General features: G+C 39.9%; 1 protein-coding gene across 4 annotated transcripts in view; it reads right to left on the reverse strand.

Moving 5' to 3' along the window:
- The window catches only part of LOC111146919 (leucine rich repeats and calponin homology domain containing 1), a 190,776-nt gene that overhangs the window by 53,872 nt on the left and 113,899 nt on the right, over positions 1-23,005 (reverse strand). For all 4 annotated transcript variants that reach the window (XM_022502685.1, XM_022502684.1, XM_022502683.1 and 1 more), the window contains 5 exons: positions 21,842-21,968; positions 9,198-9,303; positions 4,832-4,968; positions 3,987-4,114; positions 2,598-2,661 (listed from right to left, as the gene is read on the reverse strand). In XM_022502685.1, the coding sequence (XP_022358393.1) occupies positions 2,598-2,661; positions 3,987-4,114; positions 4,832-4,968; positions 9,198-9,303; positions 21,842-21,968 (562 nt within the window). The remainder of the gene's footprint in view (positions 1-2,597; positions 2,662-3,986; positions 4,115-4,831; positions 4,969-9,197; positions 9,304-21,841; positions 21,969-23,005) is intronic.

Here is a 23,005-nt window from a genome sequence, read left to right on the forward strand (position 1 = left end):
GTCGGCTGGCAATGTGGGTGTGTTCACTTTGACAAAATTCATTGAGCTAACACTCAAGTGTTTCTCTGTACATATGTTTTGAGCCGAAAATTTGTCAGGTACCTGATGGCATTGCCAACCTAAGAGCAACGGTCAGAGCACTAAGAAGGACTATGTTTTCCCTGATGGAATGAAGGAGTAACTGAATATACTATCACACTAGCCCGAGGACTGATACTCTGAGACTGGAAGACAACACCAATTTCCCAAAACTGCATTAAGGTTTCATGGTGCTTGTCACAAACAGCAGGCAATGATTTATTCACAGGGCAACAGTAAACTCCAGTTGATTTCCCTGTGGGAGACTGAGGGATACACAGGCCTTTGGGCTGCGTCAGATATATAAAAGTGCTGAATGACCATAGGGCTTAAAAGGACATGTGTTCTGCGCAATTTTCAGAATAAGGCTTTGATCTGGTAATCAAAGTGAGTTGTCTCAGGGGTGCTTGTTTTCCACACTAGCTGATGAAGTTTATTCAGATAATCTACGATTCTGTCACGAATGAAATCTGGAGCTTCCTTTATTTTCCTATGTCTCCGTTTTCATGTTGCTATTTAGTGAGCTTTCCAAATCCCAGGGATCCTGAACCTCCCCAGAACGCATTTCAGGGAATCGTGGCCTGCTCCTAATTCTTGAAGCCGTGGCTTTCAGTGTCCGGTGTTCGTTTACTTTTGGACACGTGCACAAACTGTGTGGAAACTGACACAAAACAAGTGTGCATTTCATCTACTCAACAGATATTCAGCCGCCAATTTTTTTGTTCATGTTTATCTTGACAAAAATATGTTTTAAATTTCTTGGAGACAAACACTAAATCAATCAGACAAGGGCAGCAGCCAAAGAAAGGGAATGAGATGTGCTTTCTGAACGCCACAGTGAAACAGAAGTGGGGAGCCAGAGAAACTGACCATAGATGCTAACGGATTTGCCAAAGTGAAAACAGAAAGCTATATTGGATAATTCAGCGCCCTTTTCTTTCTGAAAAACAAATTGCTTGGAGGGGTTCTCAGGTAAGGAGGCTACAATGTGAGACCAAAAAAAGGCCAAAGGGAAGATGCTGGCACTGATTCTGTTGGATAGAACCCTTTTTATAGTCCTTCTTCCCACTCTCCTCCCATCTTAAAATCGTAGCAAAATTCCAAAGATAATGCATCTAGTTAAAAGGGAGGGAATAAACCCTTGACCTCCTTCTAGAATGGTATTAGCATCCTACTTGTATTAAGTGAGAACAAAAGGATAATGAAGTTCTTTGTGTGATATTTTATTAACGAACTTAATTATCCTTAAAAAACAGATAAAGGATAAAGCAGAGTCTGTTTTAATTTCATAGAAAATAAGCTTAGGGTGAGTAATTTCTGAAACAATGGGACATTTCAGGGGACTTATGAGTTTTAATAAAACTAAGGGGGCTGAATTAAACACGACTTATAAAGCAATGTGTTGAGTAATTTCTCCCCCAGGGAGTCCCAGTAAACTATTCATGTGGCTTCATGAGAGCTATTTTCTTTTATTGAAATTGGCCTTCTTTTTCTGCCTATAAGCTCCTTTTGAAATGTTCTGTGTTAGAAAGTTTTTTCTTAAATTTACCTTAAAATCTTTAGGGTATTCTAACTTTAATACACTGCTTTATAAAGCATTTCCTAGGAAATAAATGCAAATATCTTAGCTACATATTAACCCTCGAAGACCTGAAGAGAAGAGAGAAAAGGCATTTTTCTTGGGAGTCACACACAGTACAAATGTGAACTCCTTAAATGGGGTAACTGACTTATTAATTACATCTTCAAAGTAGTATAATGTTTCAAAACTTAATAACCACAAAACTCAAGAAATTTCCTCAGAAGGGAAGCCATAATACATCCATCCCCTGCCCCAGCCATTTCTTCTAGCTCCCCTGCTCAAGAAACTCCATTTAATGGTATATCAGTGAAAGGTTTGGGGGAATCTAATTATAAGCGAGATAAATGCACTAAATGAGCTATTTATAACCACTTCAGGAAGCTCTAGTGTGGGAGGCCTCTGAGCTTACAAGTAACCCAACTTTTATCCAGTTGTCTGAAAAGAGCACAATCGAAAAGTTTCAGGAAAACAAATATTGCTGTAAAAATTATGGCTACTCAAAATGGCATTTCCTGTGGGTAAACTGCTAAAATGCAATGCACATTTGACTCTTTAACATTCACGCATGCAAATAACTTTTTTCCTAAATTATTCTGTCACTTAGAAACAAATGCTTTTATAAAAATGCCTCCTGGGTACTTGCATGCCACTCTTCATCATTTCATAATATGTGTGAAACATTCAAGAACATTCTAGGTAATGTAAGGAGTGTTGTGGGAGGGGGAGGGGATAGGGACATTTACAAAATATTAAATATGCAGCAAAATCTAAAAACAGCTCCTATTTATATAACGCTTGGAGGGATTTCAAATTGTCTTCATGAACATAATCACACATTCTCACACAGATGCATTAATGCCCTTTACCGCAGAGGGGTTTAGGAACAGGCAGATAAATCTATCTCAGAAAGGACAAAAAAGCTAATCACAAACTTTACCTCTGTGGCAGATAAACGCTTATCTCCATTATCACTTCCAACACCCGAATCCGAATCCTTCTTGCTGGGATAGATGTCATCAGTATGGAATCCATTTAGAAAAAAATTGAAATCACAAAGTTCACAACAAGATACATTAATTTATATTCAAATAATGACTTTTGCTATACAAATTTATTATTACCATAAGACAACAAATCAGCCCAATATTAAAGGAGGGCCTAATAATCAGGAAGTCTTTCTAAACAGGGGACAAGATAAATTCTTTGTGTTTACTGTTACTCTTTAAGTAGTCTGTTCTTGAAACGGTTAAAAATTTTCTTATCTTGTGAATTCTACTGTCTAAAAAAGCAAAAACTGCCTAATTGCTTTTATCTTTTATAAGAGGTTTTTGCCTCTTATGTGGTTACTCTCAATAATTATGTAAGCTTTTATCCAGTGACTAAACAAATTTGATGTGTATAAAACTAAAATAATGATTACATATTTTAAGTGTTATATAAAGGTATCTTTAGAGTAGGCTGAGATTCTAAGTCACCATGTTTTTGTTTTTTAAAGATTTTATTTATTTATTTGACAGAGATCACAAGTAGGCAGAGAAGCAGGCAAAGAGAAGAGGAAGCAGGCTCCCTGCTGAGCAGAGAGCCCGAATCCCCAGGACTTTGGGATTATAACCTGAGCTGAAGGCAGAGGCTTTAACCCACTAGGTCACCCAGGTGCCCCAAGTCACCATGTTTTTCAGTAGAGAGTTAAGCAAAGGTCTCTGCAGTAAAGACCTCTCAAAACAATGTGTTTCTATACATGTGTCCAGTGTGGGAATTTTGCTCTTTGAAAATTCAAGGCCCAAATTATGCCACAAAAGGCCAAGGGCATGTGAAAGGATTCTAACCCTTCCGTTCCAAAAAGGAAATGGCAAAAATTATGCACACTGCATTTCTAAAAGACAATTACAAAACAAAACCTGCAGTTTTTCTTAACAATGTTCTGGAGGCAGATGAAAAATTAATAATTAAAAAGACATGCCTGAGCTTGATACGGTAGTTTTACCTGGTAAGTCAAAAATACCTGTATTTATATTATAGATTACATTTATAAGGAGATATATGTGTGCATATAACATACATGTGTATACATACATATATACACACGCACACACAGTATTCAGGAAAGACGATTATTGATTAGAATAGGGAAAACAAGATTAGCAAGATGTTGAAAGGTTACCAACAGCACCAATTTCCTCTCTCTTATTCCAAAGTGTTAAAACACTTGAGTTATAAATCTGCATTGGTTAAGGGATGCAAAGGAATTTTTGGAGTTACCAACCTGGCGTGCCTTGGCCTAAGCAAATTCTAAATGGGGGCTTTGAGTGACTGCAGTCACACTCACCTGTCTTCCACGTGCTGGTGTAAATGTGGCCTCTCCATCGTGTGGAGATAAAGGGAGTCGGTTGTCTTAATCTGACATGCTTGTATACTCAGATACTTGAATATGTGCACTTTGCCCTTTGTGCAAATCTACGGAGAAATTAATAATACATATTTGTTTTCCAATGGCGAAACAAAATGTAAACACTAGACCTGTGACTCTGTATATTTTCATTTTTGCGTTTTCATTTTAAGTAACACTTCAACAATACGCACCAAATTTGAGAATTTAAATCTCCAAAAGTTACATTTTAATCTCCAAAACATATAAGAATTTAGGCAATCATGTCTTCTAGATTCCTCTTTGAATAGAAAGCCATCCTAACAGAAATGTGTCAAAGTCTAAACAGTGTAAAAAAGTAGAGAAGCCAAATCCCTGACAGAGTAACATTCCAATTCTGGAAGTATTCGATTTGTTCACACAGTTTAACAGCTGAACCTGGACCTTCTCTCTAAATAACCAATGATCGTGTGTGAAATGTTTAAACCCCGTTTCTCAGCTCACATGAAAGTGAGGAATATATTACTCCACTGGTAAGCCATACACCCCATGAAGGAGTTTCCAATGTGTGTCCAAATGCTAACCCACTCAAACCTTTAATTCTAGGATTGCAGTGATCAGAACAGGGAGTCAAAGGCCGGTAAACAGATTCAATGTAGCAGAAGACACCTTCCTGTGGTCAGATTCACCCAAGGTTTCATCTTTCAGAGGTTGTGATCATGTCCAAACCAATATTAATTCAGCAGAATATCCAAGGCCCAGCCCTGCTGGGAGTTGCCCACGCGCTACTGAGAGCGCTCCCTCACCTGCGCTGGAGGAGACTGCAAAGGGTTGTTCTCAAGCAGTAACACTTGCAGCTGTTTCATCTCTCTAAAACAAATGGGAATCACGAGCACTTTATTGCAGGAAAAGTCAAACTTTACCAAGGGAAGATCTACTAGTTCTAAAGAACAGGGAAAAGAAAAAAGAAAAAAAAAAAAAAAAGAAAAAGAACAAATTCAGAAAGCAACAAGATTATGTGGCTAAACATTCAAAAACTCATTCTCTGCTTACCAGGAAAAACATCAGTTAGCATGATCAAAGCAAGTTATGTGCCAGGAATGTGGTATGCATATAACATATTTTACTAAAGGGGAGGGGGAAATCTTTCATCGGGAGAGCAATAATTTTAAATTGTTGTGAGTTCTGACAAGGGCTAGAAACACTCTTGACATTTACAATATCTATTGTTTAGAAAGGCCTTTCTTCCAGCAAAATAATCACATAAGCCATACCACATAGGACATATTTATGTTTTAACTTCAATTGTGAGCTTATGAACAATGAGCTAATCATAAAATATTCTTATCTAGTCAACGTATCTGGTTACAAGAAATATGCTCATGGTTTTTTAAATTTCACGTTAAGAACTAATTGCTATCTAATTCGGAGTGTTGCCGTGGACCCTGTAATTCCAATTTGATGAGGCTCAACTCTACTGCTTTTTCACCGTCTTCTGCAACTCCACAAACAAGACAGAACATTATATTTAGCTTAAAGTCCCCACCCAGTGGCATAGTAAACACTCAGTAATTTCAAGCATTCCAACCGACATTGGCAGCTGCAAGGAACAAAGTCAAATATGTTCCATGGAGCAAAGGGGCTGAGCAACACCAGACATGTAGGGTGACACAGGGCAAAGCGCTAAGATCTGTGCGTCAGACACTTGGGCGGGTTCATGTCAGAAGGGTCCACAGCGTGTTTATTACAGGACGTGGGAAAGGTGAAATACAGGGCTTTCGAAGACGCAAGGAGCTCTGAAGCGGAGGACAGGCAGACATGATATAAAGGGACCTGCAGAGAGAATTCCCACAATTCCTCCCCTCTCCCTCGTATGCCTGAGGGTTGTCACTGGACTCGCTGTGCTACTTCAGGTTCCACAAACAAAGATGCTCTTAGCAACCGGTATCTCTTCTCCTGTTCACCTGGCTCTGGGCCTCTGGGTGTGTAAGGGACTTTCCTTGTTTCATGCCTTAGTGAATTACTTCGTATTAAAAAAATGGAGTCAAGCGGACTCAAGTGCTGGAAGAGAGGCCAAAGAGCATCCAATTTGGCAGGTCCCAAGCTCACCTCTGTGTCAACTACCCTGAGTAGATCACTGCCCAAACCCAATCTCCACCCTCCGCCCCCAAGAGCAGGGCAGATGACGTGCCCCGCTCCCTGCTCCTCTCGGACACTGCCTTGATGAAGGCTCTGTGAGCGGCGGCAGGTGAAGGAGAGAGAGAGGAAGGGAACCCGGACAACAGCATGGAATCTAGAAAGTGATTCTTTCCTTCCCAAAGGAAAAGGGAAAGTAAGATCCCTCTCACTTCGTAGTTTATTTCTAAAACAGGACTAAGGCTTACAGGGATTTATATAGGAGAGGAAGATCGCCTTGCGGTAACCTTTAGTGATATTAATCCATCTCTGAGACTGTTAATTTTACTCACTAAACTTAGGTTGGCAAATTCGTGGTATGGCTGTCCATACCAAAATTTAACTGGACTCCAGATCTTTAGCAAGTCTTTGCTGCTAAAGATGAAGACCTTTAAGCAAGACTGAGGGTTAGTTCCTGGCGGTCGTACCAGGAAGGGGAGGAGAGGCAACTTAAATAAGGTAAATAAAGTAAGAATGGTTTTTATAATGATTATTCCCGTTAATTGCAGTTTGGAACACAATTACCATCTTAGTTTGGGAAAATGAGAGCCTGGCAGTTTCATAACAAGAAAATGGGGTGGGGGTCAGGGGGAACGGTGATGATAACTCCAGCCCAGGAATGGTGAAAAGAAACACTGCAGGAAAAGGGAGAAGAAAAAGAAAATCTAAGGGATCTTCTGTTGCAAAGAAGGTCAATGACTGGCTCCTTTAATCTTAACTCTGTCCATTCTGGTCCTAGAAAAAACAAAATATGGTCTCCTCATTGCAGTATTTATAGTAAAACCACCACAAAATTGATATGGGTAATTAGGCCACAGACTTGTTCTCCCTTCTCAGATTGAAAGCATATGGGGAGGGGTACTCACAGAGTAAAAACAAGTAAATATGGAAAGTCTTTAAATTCACTGCCTGAAAGCACTATCAATGCTCTTTTGTTAATAGAGTTCTCTAGAGTGAAGCAAAAAAGAAACTTGATATTCAGGAAGTTATTAAAAAAAAAGATTTTTCTAGTAAACTTAAGTTTTAGTTTTGAATAAATTTTAAAAATATTAAACCTGAGAAAACACAATTATAAAAAGGATAGAAATGGTGTAACTGATCTTTTTAAGAGAAAGGAATGCTCTTAAGGTAAGAGTATAAGGAGTGTTGAGAGAAAAGAAAAACTTCGGTTTGCAGACACACCATTGACACGTTTCCAAATATTATAGGCATCGATGAAATGACTCTACTACATTTTTCCTTTGAAAATGAGAATTTGATGATCTGTAATGATTTTTCAATGATTAGCATGAGGGCTACAATTAGAGGCTAGTTTTCTTTAATGTCACAAAATGTTTAAATGCTTACAAATGTGTAGTTAGTAAGAGTGTTTCCCTTTTGTACTTGCTCAAACCAAGAAAAACCATTTCCATTCAAAATGGGTTAACCAATGACAGAATGAAAAAAATCCTTGTTTTCGTACCAAATTATCTCAAGTAATAAATTAATACAACCTTGTGCTGTGAGAGTTTCTAATTCTACTTCTTTAAAAGGCTGGTCAGTGCAGGAAAGGCGACGGATGGCAGGTAGCCACTCAAACCTCCCATCTATAAAGCACACTGCATTTTATAAAGTTCTTTCCTTTCCATGAGCTTCATCTGCTTGCCTTCAGGCCAAAGATCAAGATGCAGGAAGAGAATAATAAAAATCAGGCAGTTCTCAACTAGCTGCCGTTGTATCACATTAACCAAATGCTTTCGTTCTTGTTTCCAAATATGTGCTTTTGCTCTGAGGTATATTTTTAAATATATATTTGAAACCCGGTATGCCTAGTGGCCCTAAAAAACAGATGGAAATCAATGCAATCTTTGAAAATGAGAATACGTGTTTAGGAAAGCATTCAATATTTTACGGCTCATCAACTCATTCTGATTCAGGTCTGAACAAGAATCCCCAAAATAGGCAATTCAGATCCACCACCATCTACAAAGCTGCTAGTCAAGGTTCTGAAGGGTGCACACTTTCTGAAGAAATGCATCTTTTTCTTTGAACTCAGAGACGAAGTATCAGAGAATTTACTGTAGAAGCCCACAGGTGCAGGGAAGGGTCTGCCTGAGGTTGGCTCCTGAGCAGGGAGGTCCTGAGGGGGCAACCAGTCTCACCGCTGAGGTTCTGGGGGATCCCTGCTTCTGGCCTTTGGGAGACTCACCAAAACTACCAGTGACATTCGTCCAAGGACCACTCAGCAGGGCTAGTACCTGAAGCATAGGGGGTGGCTCCCAACCAGGGTCACCAGGTGTCCAAAGCCAGAAGTCCTAACAGCTGGGTCTACAAGACCAAGCACATCACCTACAGTGTTAGCTCGATGTTCCAAAACATCACACATCCATACCAAAACAATTCATGTCGCCTCCTGTTATGAGCTGAATCTTGTGTCCCCAGTTTTCCTATGTTGTTGGAGTCCTAACTCCCAGGACCTCAGAATGTGACTGTGTCTGGAGATAAGGCCTTCAAAGGAGTCATCAGGTTAAAAGGAGGTAATTTGAGTGGGTCCTAACCCAATACGACTGTTATAAGAGGAGAGGATTAGGACAGAGACACAAAAGGAGGATGCTGTAAGGACAGAGGGAGAAGCGAGCCATCTGTAAGCCGAGGACAGAAGCCTCAGAAGACACCTTGTTCTTAGATTACTGCCTCCAGAATTGTGAGAAAATAAATTTCTGATGTTCAAGCCACTCAATCTGTAATACTTTGTTACGTGAGCCCGAGCAAACCAACATGCACACACAGCCTTAAACAGGAGAATGATTGCATTGCTGTACTCCTTGAGGAAAATTAAAAGTTGAATATTAACTTTTCTGTTACCTGCATGTGAAATTCATATAATTCATATTCATACAATTAATAATTAATATCATTAGGCATACACAAACATGACTAGACAAACTACCTTCTTCACATAAGTGAACAAAAAGCAAACAAAAAAGAATAAGCATCTCCTGGTTTATTCTTTTTTACCTTGTGGTAAAACTTTAAGGTAATTTCTTCTGACATTCAGTTCCCGTAGAGATTTCAACTGACCTATCTGCTGGGGCAAGGCTGTGATCTCGTTGCAGCTGACATCCTGCACCAAAAGCAAAGGCAGAAATGATAAACACCCTTTTCCAGGAAATCAAACATTTCACGTGAAAACTTCTTAAGGAATTTACACATAAGGACAACTATTCAAGGACCTTTTTATCTTGGTCAGTACATCCCTGGCCAAGTAAGGCTTAGCATGGAACAGAAAAAGAAAGTGTACCATTTTGAACATCCTCTGAGGAGAAAAAAGAGGAGAAAGGAAGGATGTGTGGAGTATTTGGGCTATTCTGAGGGCCTCGTGTCTGCTGTGCTCATGGGCTTCAACCTCCTAATTCTCATGACGGACCCATGAGGCAGCATTCACAGCTTAACATTTACAGTCAGAAAAACGAGGCTCACGGAGGTTACGTCAGGTGTCCAAGGCAGTCAACACTTAGAACGAGTGCCTGCCCACTGTTAAGCCACTATCCCACAGTGCCTTGAAATAGAAGGTTACATATCCTACTTACCAAACACATTTTACAGTGAGAAACTATGACTATCAATGCATCTTTTGGATGCACCATTTAGGTAAAATGGAGCTCTTACAGGAAGGCTGGGAACTTGATGGACCTAAAAACCTTTAAGTACATTTTACAATCAAGACTGTGGGGCATGTGGATGTCATCTTTTTTTATACTGAAATGCTAATATCCCATTGATCGTTGATTGGAACCACCTCTCGACACAGGCAAAATGAAAGTCACGACATTTACAATCTGCTTATTCTCTCCCTCCATCCCGCTCTTCCTCCTTCTCTGGAAGCTCTGCTCTGTTCTTCCCCACCTCACCCCAGCTACTCTCCAGTCCAGAGCCACACTCCCTCTCCTGGGACACTATAATGGTCTCTTTGATTGGTTCCTTACACCGGTCTGCTGCCCAGACCCATCTTTCCCAGAGCTACCAGAGTGTGCATTTCACTATGTCATTTACCAGCTCAGACATTTGCAACAGCTCCCATGAAACCCACCAAACTCTGCGGCAGGGCCCAGCAACCACGGTTCAGGTCTGCTTCTCCACCACCATCCGTCTGAAAGCCTTCCCTTGCATCCTCAAGCCATGTCCTTACCAACTGCTGTCGCCAGCGCATGCCCTGGTATTTCACAGTCCCAAACCTATTCAGGCTCCTCCCTGTCTGGTGTGCCATTTCCCAATAGTGTTCTCTTGTCTCACCTATATCTTCCAAGATTTAATTCAAGGATCACTCCTCTCTGAGATCTCTTACCACCCCCCCTACCCCTGCCAAACTAACACCCAGGCAGAATGACCAATTTTTCCTCTGTGGCCCTATGCATAATCTATCACTGTATTCATATGCTCACACATTTGCGTTCTCTTATGAGCCTGTGAGGTCCTAGAGGGAAGATACTGGGTCTTATTCACTCCATCTTCCTGGTGCCAAGCAGAATGCCAGGTATGAAGTAATGGATCAATAAATAATGGATGAAATTTCTAAAGTCCATTTCTGTTGACACTCTCACTCTGCCTCACGGCTGGAACCCCAGGGTGCTCCAACGTAAAACACTGATCCCTTGCAGGTCCTGCTTGAAAGGGTAGAATCACAGATATACTTGGGCTAGGTTTGATCCCATTGAGACTGAGTCTTTAAATTCCCCCACATCACTTCTGAACCTACAACCCCCACCCTTTCACAAGGCAGCAAAGCAGTTTCACATTCACTCAGAGGAGAACTCACCATGGACCCAATCCCAGCAACCCCAGGGCTCCGTGTAAGAGCAGGACTGTGCAGGACAAAGGGGATCGCTGGCCTCTTATCCCTTCTCATCTGAAAATCCTCAGGTGACCTGCCAATCTGGAAGGTCACAAGGCTGCCAACTGAGTATCACTTGCCAAAGAGGACTAAAACCACTCCGGCTAGCAGGAAGGAAGAAGCCCTCCGCAGAGACTGAGTCTACTACACAGCTCGATCAGCCGCGGTGCTGCTCTGAGCTCCATGTCCGACCGAGGCGAGGCGGCGTGTGACAGGCTCACAGTGTTGGGTGTGCAAGGGCATCACCCCCAGGCTGGCTGTGGATGCAACCCTCCTGGCCCAGAAAAGTCACAGGGAATTCCATGAAAAAATCCCTAGCGTTTAAAAACAAAAACCCACGAGTACATCTGCAGAGAAATAAGAGTCGGAGGAAGGAATTACAGAATTAAAAGGTCCAGAGATGTGTTCAGTCACTGAGCCTCTCACCGAGTCAGTAAATAATTCTGTGTCTCCGCATATACTTCCATATACCAGAAGGAGAAAGTGAAATGCTACCTTTTCCCGATGATGGCGGCATCTGATCAGTCACAGATACCCACAACCAAATCTTTTCAAAGAAACCTTTATCTTTCTGTCAGCCAAGTCACAGATAAGCAAGAAGTACCATTCTATTCTCTTTGAGAAGAGCCCTCACATAAAGGGTACACAGGTAAGCGCTAGGAATGTATGACAGTGAATCATTCTATTGGACTTGCAGGCAGGCACAGTCACACTAGTGATGGCTGGCAGGAAGGAGGGGTTCGTGAGGCAAGAAACAGTGGGAATTTTCCATCTCTCTAGAGAAGTTATGTTATTGACATCTATAGTAAGTTTTTATAAGTCTGTGAGGGACCACATGAGAAAGACCCTTTTTGCAGTTTATGGTAATCAAATTTTTTTATATGAAACTGACAATTTTCAGAAGTTTCAAGAACAGAATTTTTTTTTTTAAAGATTTTATTTATTTATTTGACAGAGAGACACAGAGAGAGAGGGAACACAAGCAGGGGGAGTGGAAGAGGGAGAAGCAAGGTTCCTACCAAGCAGGGAGCCCCATGCAGGGCTCGATCCCAGGACCCTGGGCTCATGACCTGAGCCAAAGGCAGATGCTTAATGACTGAGCCACCCAGGCACCCCAAAAGGACAGAATTCCTTAAAACATCATTCTTTTATTATTTATTTTGAAGGAGGAGGGGCAGCAGGAGAATCCCAAGCAGACTCCCTGTTGAGCATGGAGCCTGACACGGGGCTCGATCCCAAGACCTGGAGACCACAACCTGAGCCTAAATCAAGATTCAGATACTCAACCAATGAGCCGTGCAGGTGCTCCCAAAAAATCGCTCTTTAAAAAAAAAGGAGGGTAGAGGGAAACAGAGATAACAGATATATTTAGGCAATTTACGGCATAAAGTCTCATTCAGTCTTATCCTATTTTGGCGGGGTACTATATTCACCTTGCATTTTGTTGGTTACCCTCTGGTTAGCCAGAAAGGGTATGCCTGTTTCCCTAAATATAAGGTAGTTTTTTTTTCTAACATGTATTTCTAACATAATGGCTTTATCAAGGAAAACCAACCTCCTTCAGCTATATTTAAATGCTTACTTACTAGTAAAGAAAGCCGTTACCCAATTCACACTTAAAAAAAAAAAAACAAAACATAATGATAAAGAGTTTTTCCTTCTGACCTACAGGATAGGACATCTGTAGACAATTAGAAACACAAAGTCCAATTGTCCATTTACATTTAGAAGGGTGTATAGTGAAGGTCAAATTATTTTAATAGTACTCTGCTGTCAGTAATTTCCTGTCCTGCCAAAATAATGAGGGGGGAAATGCCCAGGCAGATTTAGCATGAAAGCAAGGTAAAGACTTTTCACTATTGTATAATCAATATTGTAGAAACTATGCGAAACTCTATTGCCCCCCAGTTACTGAAACTTGCTAAATTTTAAAGAGCTATGAATTTCATCACAAAAATAAAAAAACTCCATGTCTTAATTAGCCGGGGAATGAGGAGGAGGAAAGAGAAGATAATAGTCTAAATGCTCTGGGTAAGATGTTTCAGTTCAGAACATGAAAAAATAATATTCTTAGAATGGTCTGGTTCTCTAGAACATGTCTGTCCACATTTAGCCTAAGGTATGTTTTTTAAAATGCGGAGTTCATTTAAAAAAGATAACATTTAGGAAAGTAAATTTAATAAATATATAACACCAATGCCTCATACTTTAGTGAGAATTTGCCAAGCTATGAATTCCAGATTCAGTGGCTTCTTAGAAGAGCCAAATGAATCCCTTCTGAATTTTCTATTAGCCCCTAAGCTATAACTCAGAAAATACTTATTACAAGCTTCAGTGAATCAGATTATCATATATTTACTGTTATAATATTGCAAATGTATAGGCAAGCCAAAAATAAATCATAAGGATGTCATAAATATTTACTAATTCTATTCTTTTTTATACAGAAATGAATCTAATTATTAAATGTTAAATTAATACTCACACTTCAGTTTTTATGGACCAGCCAGTCTAATTTAGTCATTGAGATAAAAAAAACAAAATGGAGAATTTTAACTATGACTTAAATATACTTTTTTCTCACTGGTTTAATCAACATGGTTTTGGGTAACCGAAGGAAAAACTTCAGAGTCATTTCATGCCAGCCCTTCCAGGCAATAAAGGAAGTCTCTAGAAGTCTTTAATGCACATTGGAAACTAATATATTTTTGTTATTAAGTGCTAGTTGTTAATTTACCCTCCAGGATGCAAAAATGACAAGGATTTAAAACACCAGATTAATTTGGATTATTAAGCTAGGTAATGTTCACTTTCAGAAAATAATACTAAAAAAAAGGGGGGGGGAGTGTTTTTTTTTTAAGGACTAACCTCTAACGAAAACCAACACAACTGCTGCATACCGGGTCAAGATGGTCTTGGTTAGAAAAGCTATCCAGTGAGACCGGGCCACCCTGTGGAAATGCATGTGGTATTCTCATGAGCTACCTTGCTCTGACTCTCTGGCTTTCAAAAACCTAGTATGGTTATAAAATTGCTGAAGTCGTATTTTTGTAATCAATGTAACTCTTTATTTAACTGAAGGAAATGCAAACATTCTGACAGGAAATTCAAGCTATTAGCTCCCATAATGGGATCATGTTGTTTTGGGGGGGAATGTCTGTTGTGTGATTCACTGTGTAACTTAAGGTAAATGTCTTAACCTCTCTGTGCCTATGTAACAAGAAGTGGCAAAGATTTAAAAAATCCAAATTTCCTTGTAATATTAGGGAAATGCATTTATCACAACAGAAATAATGAAGAGTTTTTGAAAGATAGATACTTAATTCCCTTAGGAATGATGTCAATTTAGATTTCTTAGCAATCAGAAACCTCAATGCTTGTAGCCAGAACTTTTTTCTTTTTTTAAGAAAAATCAATATGTTCATTTAAACTCAAGACTTTCTCAAGAAACCACTGGTATGATAAATTACCACCTCTCAATGCTTACTGGAAGTCTCCTTCCATATAAAACTCTACTTCACACCCTTTCACATACCCACAAACATCTGTCCCGCCCCAGTGCTCTTCAACAGAATGGATCTTACACAAGCCAGGGATTTCTAACTGTCCCACAGAAACTAGAGACATTAGGAGGCATCTCCAGAGACTGCAAGTGGAAAAACGATTATGGCAGACACATGAATTTATGTCTCCCCTACACCTAGCCCAGAGGCTGGAATGCTATGGATGAAAATGAAGAAGGGATTTTCCTCAGAAGCAGGCCAATACACCCTGTGTCTATAATCAATCCTTGAATTCAAACTCCCCACACAAATAAACATTTCATGAAAAGAGAATAAAAATGTGATGTCTAATCACAGCAAATGTACCTTTCTATCAGTTATTACTTGTGTCAGACCCTGTTAGCTTTTCAGTGGTCAAAGCAGGTTTCTGGATCATGGACACTATGTTCTCTTATATGGAGGTAAGAGCTGGAAGCCACAATTTTCACTGCCTGAGTTGGGGAAAGACAAATGGAAAGAAACCAAACGATGGCTAGAGCATCTCTGGACCCCAGGATGCCAGCTTGCACAGAGAACCATGAGGAAACTCACCTTCACTGTGCTTTAACTTGGTGTGCTTGTCTTCACAGCTGTCTGGAAATTATAACATAGGCCATTCACCCAGCATCTCTTACCAAATATTCAACATGCCTTTTCCTTCAGGCATGGTTTGACGGTAAAGGAACCATGTCTCCAAATGTTAATGTGGTTTTGATGAGTGAAACCAGGTTTAGTCAATACCAGAATGTTCTACTGACCTTCCCGGACTGCCTTTAGTTCCTCCATGAGGAAACTTCCAGGGAGACACTGCCCCTATTTTTGTAGCATTCATTCTCTGATTCACTTTTAGCTGTTTGTGCTCTGCCCCAACTTTAATGGGAAAACCACTGCAAGGTGAACCAGGAACTCGACAAAGAAAACATGAGACATGTCATCTAGAAGAAGACCTAGCAAGCACAGCTGTGTGGCGCTGTTGACAGGGTTGGGGCTTTCGTCATACAGAACTGGTTTTCATCCCAGCTCCACCACTCCATAGTCCCACAGCTTTGGGTACATAATTCTGAAACTCAAACTTATCTACAGAATGTAGACACGGCATCTACGTTGCTGAGTCACTGTCAAGATTATATAAAATAATCCAGGTCATTTACCTAGTAGAATGCCGAGCATATAGTAGGTGCTCAGTAAACGTCAGGGCTTTTTCTCTTTCTCTTACAGAAAGAACACCCAGATACAAAGACTTACAAAGCAACATATAGATTACAGCTACAGCTCTAAGAGTACCAGAGGGACAGAAGTAATTCAAAGTGGCCAAGAGAGTTGGAAAGGTCTAGATCATTCCCATCAGAAATGACCCTAGAGGGGCCATTGCCACAGCGCTAGGATTCCTTAAATTCTCTTGCACCTGAAACAACATGGAACTCTCTGCTGGCCTCTCATTGATTCAAAAAGGGACATCTCAATAGGTATTTCTTAATGGCTTCTTCATGGAAGGAGGATCAACTTTGTTCTCTGCACAATCTCAGAGGGCTGGATGAGACAGTCAATGCATGGCAATGCTTTTTGTTTTATTTTCAGATAACTGTGATATATTTAAGATGATAAGATGGCGTTTTCCAATTTTAGTTCCTCTTAAAAATTAGAGAGGACTCCCCCTTTCTTGCAGAGAGCTACGGTTTTTTTGTTTTTGTTTTTCTGGCCAATGAGGACTCTGCAATACTCCCACTTGGAAGAGGAAAGGGTTTACAACTCCATTTAGTATATTCTTCAAGTCTGATGTGCAATTTAAAAATATTTCTTCCAAAATAGCTAAACAATGCTGAGAGCCTGATAAGCAGAGTGATTTTATCAGCATTCTTAATTGCCTTCAGGTGCTCTGAATCCTTGGGTAGGGGAGGTGAGCTGACTCCCAAATTTTTTAAGAGTTGGTTACCATGTAACTATAAAACAAAAGCCCCAGAAGCAAGTCTAGAATTACTTGAGGCTCTCCAGGGAATTTCTTTCCAAATGATAACTAAAAATCATTTGACATAGTTACCTATAGTAGCACTACAATTTTTTTCAAGATTTTATTTATTTATTTGACAGAGAGAGACACAGCAAGAGAAAGAACAGAAGCAGGGGGAGCAGGAGAGGGAAAAACAAGCTTCCCGCCAAGCATGGAGCCCAACGCGGGGCCTGAACCCAGGGCCCTGGATCATGACCTGAGCTGAAGGCAGATGCTTAACGACAGTCACCCAGGCACCCCAGTAGCACTACTATTTTAAGCAAAAAGAGATGAAAGATAAATAAGAACGGATGGAAACTAATCTTTTTTTAGGCTATGACCTTAAGCAAGGCCAGTCACCCTTTGTGGTTAAATAAATGGCAACTGATGAAGTATTCACCAACGTCAGAAATAAATGCTTTTCACAAAGATCATGCCTGCTCGCACAGTTCAAGAACACAGGCTCCAGAGCTGCCCCAGCCATACGTGACTACTGAGCATGAGAAATATGGCTGGTCCAACCAGTGAGATGCTGTCCGTGTAAAATATATACTGGACTTCAAAGACTTATTATAAGAAAAATATAAAATATCTCATTAACTTAATATTGCATACATGCTAAAATATTTTAGCCATCTTGCATGAAATAAAATATATTATTAAAATTAATTTTACTTGCTTTTTAAAAAAAATGTGGTTACCAGTACATTTAAAGTTAGATTTGCTGACAGCAATAAGGCAACCAAAAGAAATAAAGCCATCCAAAATGGCAAAGAAGAAATTAAACTGTCACTATTTACACATGACATGATACTCTATATAGAAAACCCTAAAGACTCCACCAAAAAACTACTAGAACTGATCAATGAATTCAGTAAAGTCTTGGGATATAAAATCAATGTGCAGAAATCTGTTGCATTTCTATAGACTAATAATGAAGCAGCACAAAGAGAAATTAAGAAACTAATCTCACTTATAATTATACCCAAAATAATAAAATACCTAGGAATAAACCTAACCAAAGAGGAAAAAACATGTACTCTAAAAACTATAAAACATGGATGACAGAAATTGAAGACGACACAAAGAAATGGAAAGACATTCCACACTCATGGATTGGAAGAACAAATAGTTAAAATATCTATACCCAAAGCAATCTATACATTTAATGCAATCCCGATCAAAATACCAACAACATTTTTCACAGACCTAGAATAAACAATTCTTAAAGTTTACATGGAACCACAAAGACTCCAAAATTGCCAAAGCAGTCTTGAAAAAGCAAAGCACAGGTGAAGGCATCACAATTCCAAACTTCAGGTTATATTACAAAGCTGCAGTAATCAAAACACTATGGCACTGGTACAAAAACAAAAAAAAGACATGTATATCAATAGAACAGAACAGAAAAGTCAGAAATAAATCCATGATTATATGGTCAATTACTCTTTGACAATGTAGGTAAGAATATCCAATGGGAAAAAGTCTCTTCAACAAATGGTGTTGGGAAAACTGGACAGTTACATGCAAAACAATGAAACTGGACAACTTTTTTACACCTTCCACAAAAATTAAAAAATGGATTAATACCTAAATGTGAGACCTGAAACCATAAAAATCCTCAATGAGAGCACAGGTAGTAGGGTCTCTGATATGAACCATATCAATATTTTTCTAGATGTCTCCTGATGCAAGGGAAACAAAAGCAAAAATTAACTATTGGGATTTATATCAAAGTAAAAAGCTTCTGCACAGCGAGGGAAACAATCTACAAACTAAAAGGCAACCTACTGAATGGGAGAAGATATTTGCAAATGACATATCCGGTAAAGGGTCAGTATCCAAAATACATAAAGAACTTATACAACTCAACATCCCAAAAAAACAAATAATCCAGTTTAAAAAAGGGGCAAAAGACATGAACAGACATCTCTCCAATGAAGACAGCCAAACATAACCAACAGACACACGAAAAGATGCTCAATATCACTCATTAGGGAAATGCAAATCAAAACCACAATGAGGTATCACCTCACACCTGTCAGAATGACTAAAATCAAAAACACAAGAAACAACAAATGTTGGTGAGAACGTGGAGAAAAAGGAACTCTTGTGTGCTCTTCCTTTCTCAGTGGAGTGCAAACTGGTACAGCCACTGAGGAAGACAGCATGGAGGTTCCTCATAAAGTTAACAGTAGAACTACTCTATGATCCAGCAATCATACTACTGGGTATTTACCCAAAGAATATAAAAATACTACTTCAAAGGGCTACATGCCCCCGGATGTTTATGGCAGCATTATTTACAATAGCCAAACTATGGAATGCGCGCGCGCGCGCACACACACACACACACACACACGAATATTATTCAGCCATAAAAAAGAATGGAATCTTGTCATTTGCAGTGACATATGTGAAGCTAGAGTGTTATGCTAAGTGAAATAAGTAAGGGAAAGACAAATACCATATGATTTCACTCATATGCAGGATTTAAAAAACAAATGAGCAAAGGAAAAAGAGAGAGAGAAAGAAACAAGCCAAGAAACACTTTAAACTAGAGAGAACCAATTAATGGTTACCGAGGGGAGGTTGGTGGTGGGGGACAGATGAAATAGGTGATGGGGATTAAGGAGGACACTTGTCATGATAAGTACCAGGGGGTCTGTCAAAGTGCTGAATCACTGTTTTGTGACCTGAAACTAATATAACACTGTATGTCAACTGCACTGGAATTAAGAGAGAGAGTAGAATAGAGTAGAGTAGAGTAGAAGAAGAGAGGAGAGGAGAGGAGAGGAGAGAGGAGAGGAGAGGAGGGGAGGGGAGAGGAGAGAAGAGAGTAACATTTGCAGCTTTGCCTTATCTTCCCATCACACGGTGCTGGGTGAAGGTGCTCAAGCTCAGGCCACAAGTCAGCTACACCACAGGACCTTCCATACCTCACACTGTCTCTCTATCCTGGGGTTTTTGTTTGTTTGTTTGTTTTTTCATTTGCAAGATGTCAAGAGCTTGGACTAGATGCTTGTGAAACCCCTGTGGCTCTCACATTCTAGGATTCAAGGATTCAACCGTGATTGCTGGTGGAGAAAAGAAAGCAGGGGCCAGTCGATGACAGCGTAATAAGTGGTTAGTCAGCACTGAACAGTTAGTGTAATGAAGAGGCAGGGCGGCATTTGCTGGAGCTGGGCTCTGTACAGGCTGCCTAAGGAGAGTTCAACGGGTCCCTTATGGCCACCCCACAGCTTGGGGGGTCCCGAGGCTGCAGACGGTGCCATTCCATCCCTGCTGCAGTGCTAGCCCAGCAGCTGCTGGGAGCACCTGAAGAAAGCCCTGCTCTGGTGTGGGGCAGGCTCCAGGCTCAGCACTCAGGCCACCTCGTCACAGCAGGCAGCCCAGCAGATGGGGGTACATGCTATCAGCTTAAGCCCAGCATGTCGTGCGACAGCGTCCCGGCTGCCAACAGGTTCCAGCAGACTGACCACGTTCCACGTGCCACCCAGCTGTGGGAGCCCAAAAAGTGGGAAAAAACCAACCTGTGATTTATATTGTGTTTGTATGACTTAATCCAAATTCTAGCAGATCTGGATTTTGTGGTTTATCAGACTCCTAAAAAAAAAGTATTTTTTAAAAAAAGAAAAAAATGTATCTGACTAGCAGTTTTGGTTTTTTTAATTTTTAATTTTATATATATTTTTATATTTTATATCGTATATATTTTATTATTATAAAATTTTTATTTTATATATTATATTATATATTTTATATATAAAATATATCACCTAATATATTAATATATTATACTATATTATAAATATATTTATAATTATTATATATTATATATTTATATAAATTTATATATGTTAGATATTATATATTTATATAAATTTATATATTTATATTATATAAAAAACATATATATCATATATACAAATTATATATGATATATACAATATATATAATGAGTTAAATATATTATATTTAATATATATATAAACTCTTTATTGAACAAATCATTTGAGGATACAATCTCCCATTCACTAGGTTGCTTTTTTGTTTTGTTAATAGTTTCCTTTGCTGTGCAAAAACTTTCTATTTTGGTGTAGACTCGATATTTAATTTTGTTTTTGTTTTCCCTTGCCTTAAGGAGACATATCCATAAATAAAATTGTTCAGGCTATTCGATGTCCAAGAGATTACTGCCTATGTTTTCTTTTAGGAGTTTCATAGTTTCAGAGCTCACATTTATGTCTTTAATTAATTTTGAGTTTATTTTTTTGTATGGTCTAAAAAAGTGGTCCAATTTCATTATTTTACATGTAGCTGTCCAGTTTTCCTAATACCATTAATTGAAAAGACTGTCTTTTCCCTGTTGTATATTCTTGCCTCCTTTGTCATAGATGAACTGACCATCTAAGCATGGGTTTATTTCTAGGCACTCTATCCTCTTCCACTGATCTGTGTGTCTGTTTCTGTGCCAGTACCATATTGTTCTGATTATCACAGCTTTGTTAGCTATCTTGAAATCTGAGATTATGACACCTCTGGTTTTGTTCTTTCCCAAGATTGCTCAGCTATTTGAGGAGACCCCTGTATTTTTATAACCAATTTCAACTTTGGTGTGAGCTGGTTGGAACAGGTGTCAGATACTACTATCACATAAGTCCTGAAGAAGATACTCTTTCTTCACCTTTAGTGCCTTTATACAGCAATACCTCATTTCTATGCTAAAACCAAAGCTGATACAAATATGATATGGGTGCTGTCACTTTCCTAGCCAACTCCCCATGCAGACTTGATGTAGGGGTCACAGCACTCTCTATCTCGGCCTCATAAATCATCACCATAGTGTTCTACGTGGCCCCAAAGAAATTAACTGGAGTTGGCACACAAGAGAAAAGTTATTGGCCCTCAGTGTTCTAGACTCAGGTGCACACTTACAAACCCATGTCCACCCATCTATAATGATCTAACTACCACACGATAACCTGCAAACTTCAGGAACTGTAAATCCTGTGAACTTCAGGAAGCGTAAACTACCGGAAACCTCTAAATTACAGGAACTGTGTCTGCTACAGCAAAGCCAAGACTGTTCCTCTCTCCACTTAATGACTTTATCACGCATAGCCTTCCAGCAACATACGTGCCTCCCCGTCCAACTGTAGCAAAGAGTCTTTCTGACTACCTTGATAGACTACAACTAGTAAGCAAATAAAAAGAGCATCTTAAAAAATCAGTAACATACCAACTCCATCAACTGTTTGAGCTGACCTATCTCTTCGGGCAGCGCTCCAAGTTTGTTGTTACTTGCGATTAAGACTTTGAGAGGCAGACCACACAGGCAGGCAGGCAGGGCAGACAGCTGATTTCGACTGCAAAGACAATACCAGAACACAGGTGAACATACGGGCCACGTCATGCTGTTTCTGAATGTGAGTCAGCAAGAAGAAAGGAGTGATCCAAGAAGACATTTTACAAATATAAAAGGTCCAATAAAGTTTCTGCACGTGTCATAAATCCCAAATACAGAAGATAATAAAGTATATTTCTAAGAAAGAAAGACGGGGGCGCCTGGAAGGCTCAGGCGGTTGGGCGTCCAACTCCGGATTTCAGCTCCGGTCCTGATCTCAGGGTAATGAAATGAAGTTCAGCAGGCAGTCTGCTTTTCTTTCTCCCTCTCCCTCTGCCCCCTGCCCAACTCTTGCACATGCTCTAAATAAATAAATAAATAAAATCTATATTTAACAGAAAGAAAGAAAGGCATAGGCAGTTCTGTGGGAAACAATTTTTTCCGGCGCAAGGAAAGCCCTTGCAGAAGCTGAGTCCTTGGCCAGCCAAGAGGCAGACGGGCATCACGCCCCGTGCCACCAATAGCAACAGGAAGCTGGTGCCAACTGTTCTCTTCCTGACAATGTGAGCAGGAAACTCAACAAGATCCAAGTACCATGAAGGCATCCTCCCGTCCGTGTTAGTAGTGATGGGGAAGGTCATTGTGCTGCAAGTTATAAAAGACCTCTAGCCTGATTTCCAACATTTTGACTCTGCTTTCTTTTGCTAACACAAGAGCCACTGTGGTTAAGGTCTATTTGGATGTCTGCAAGGGAGCTAATTAAAAGAAGAAAAACGCTGGGGCGCCTAGGTGGCTCAGTCAGTTAAGTGTCTGCCTTTGGCTCAGGTCACGGGCCCAGGGTTCTGAGATCGAGTCCCACATGGGGCTCCCTGCTCAGTGGGGGGCTCCCTCTCCATCTACCCCTCCCCCAGCTCATGCTCTCTCTTGCTTGCTCTCTCTCTCCCACATAAATAAAATATTTAAAAAAAAATAAAAGAAGAAAAAAATAAAGTTGGCCTTCTGCCAAAAATGAAGCTAGGGTCTCCAGGGGTTCAGTTTCACAGAGTACCCAGAAACTGC

Source organism: Enhydra lutris, unplaced genomic scaffold, assembly GCF_002288905.1.
Source record: "Enhydra lutris kenyoni isolate GAN:26980312 unplaced genomic scaffold, ASM228890v2 scaffoldscaffold15, whole genome shotgun sequence".
In the NCBI taxonomy this organism is placed as follows: domain Eukaryota; kingdom Metazoa; phylum Chordata; class Mammalia; order Carnivora; family Mustelidae; genus Enhydra; species Enhydra lutris.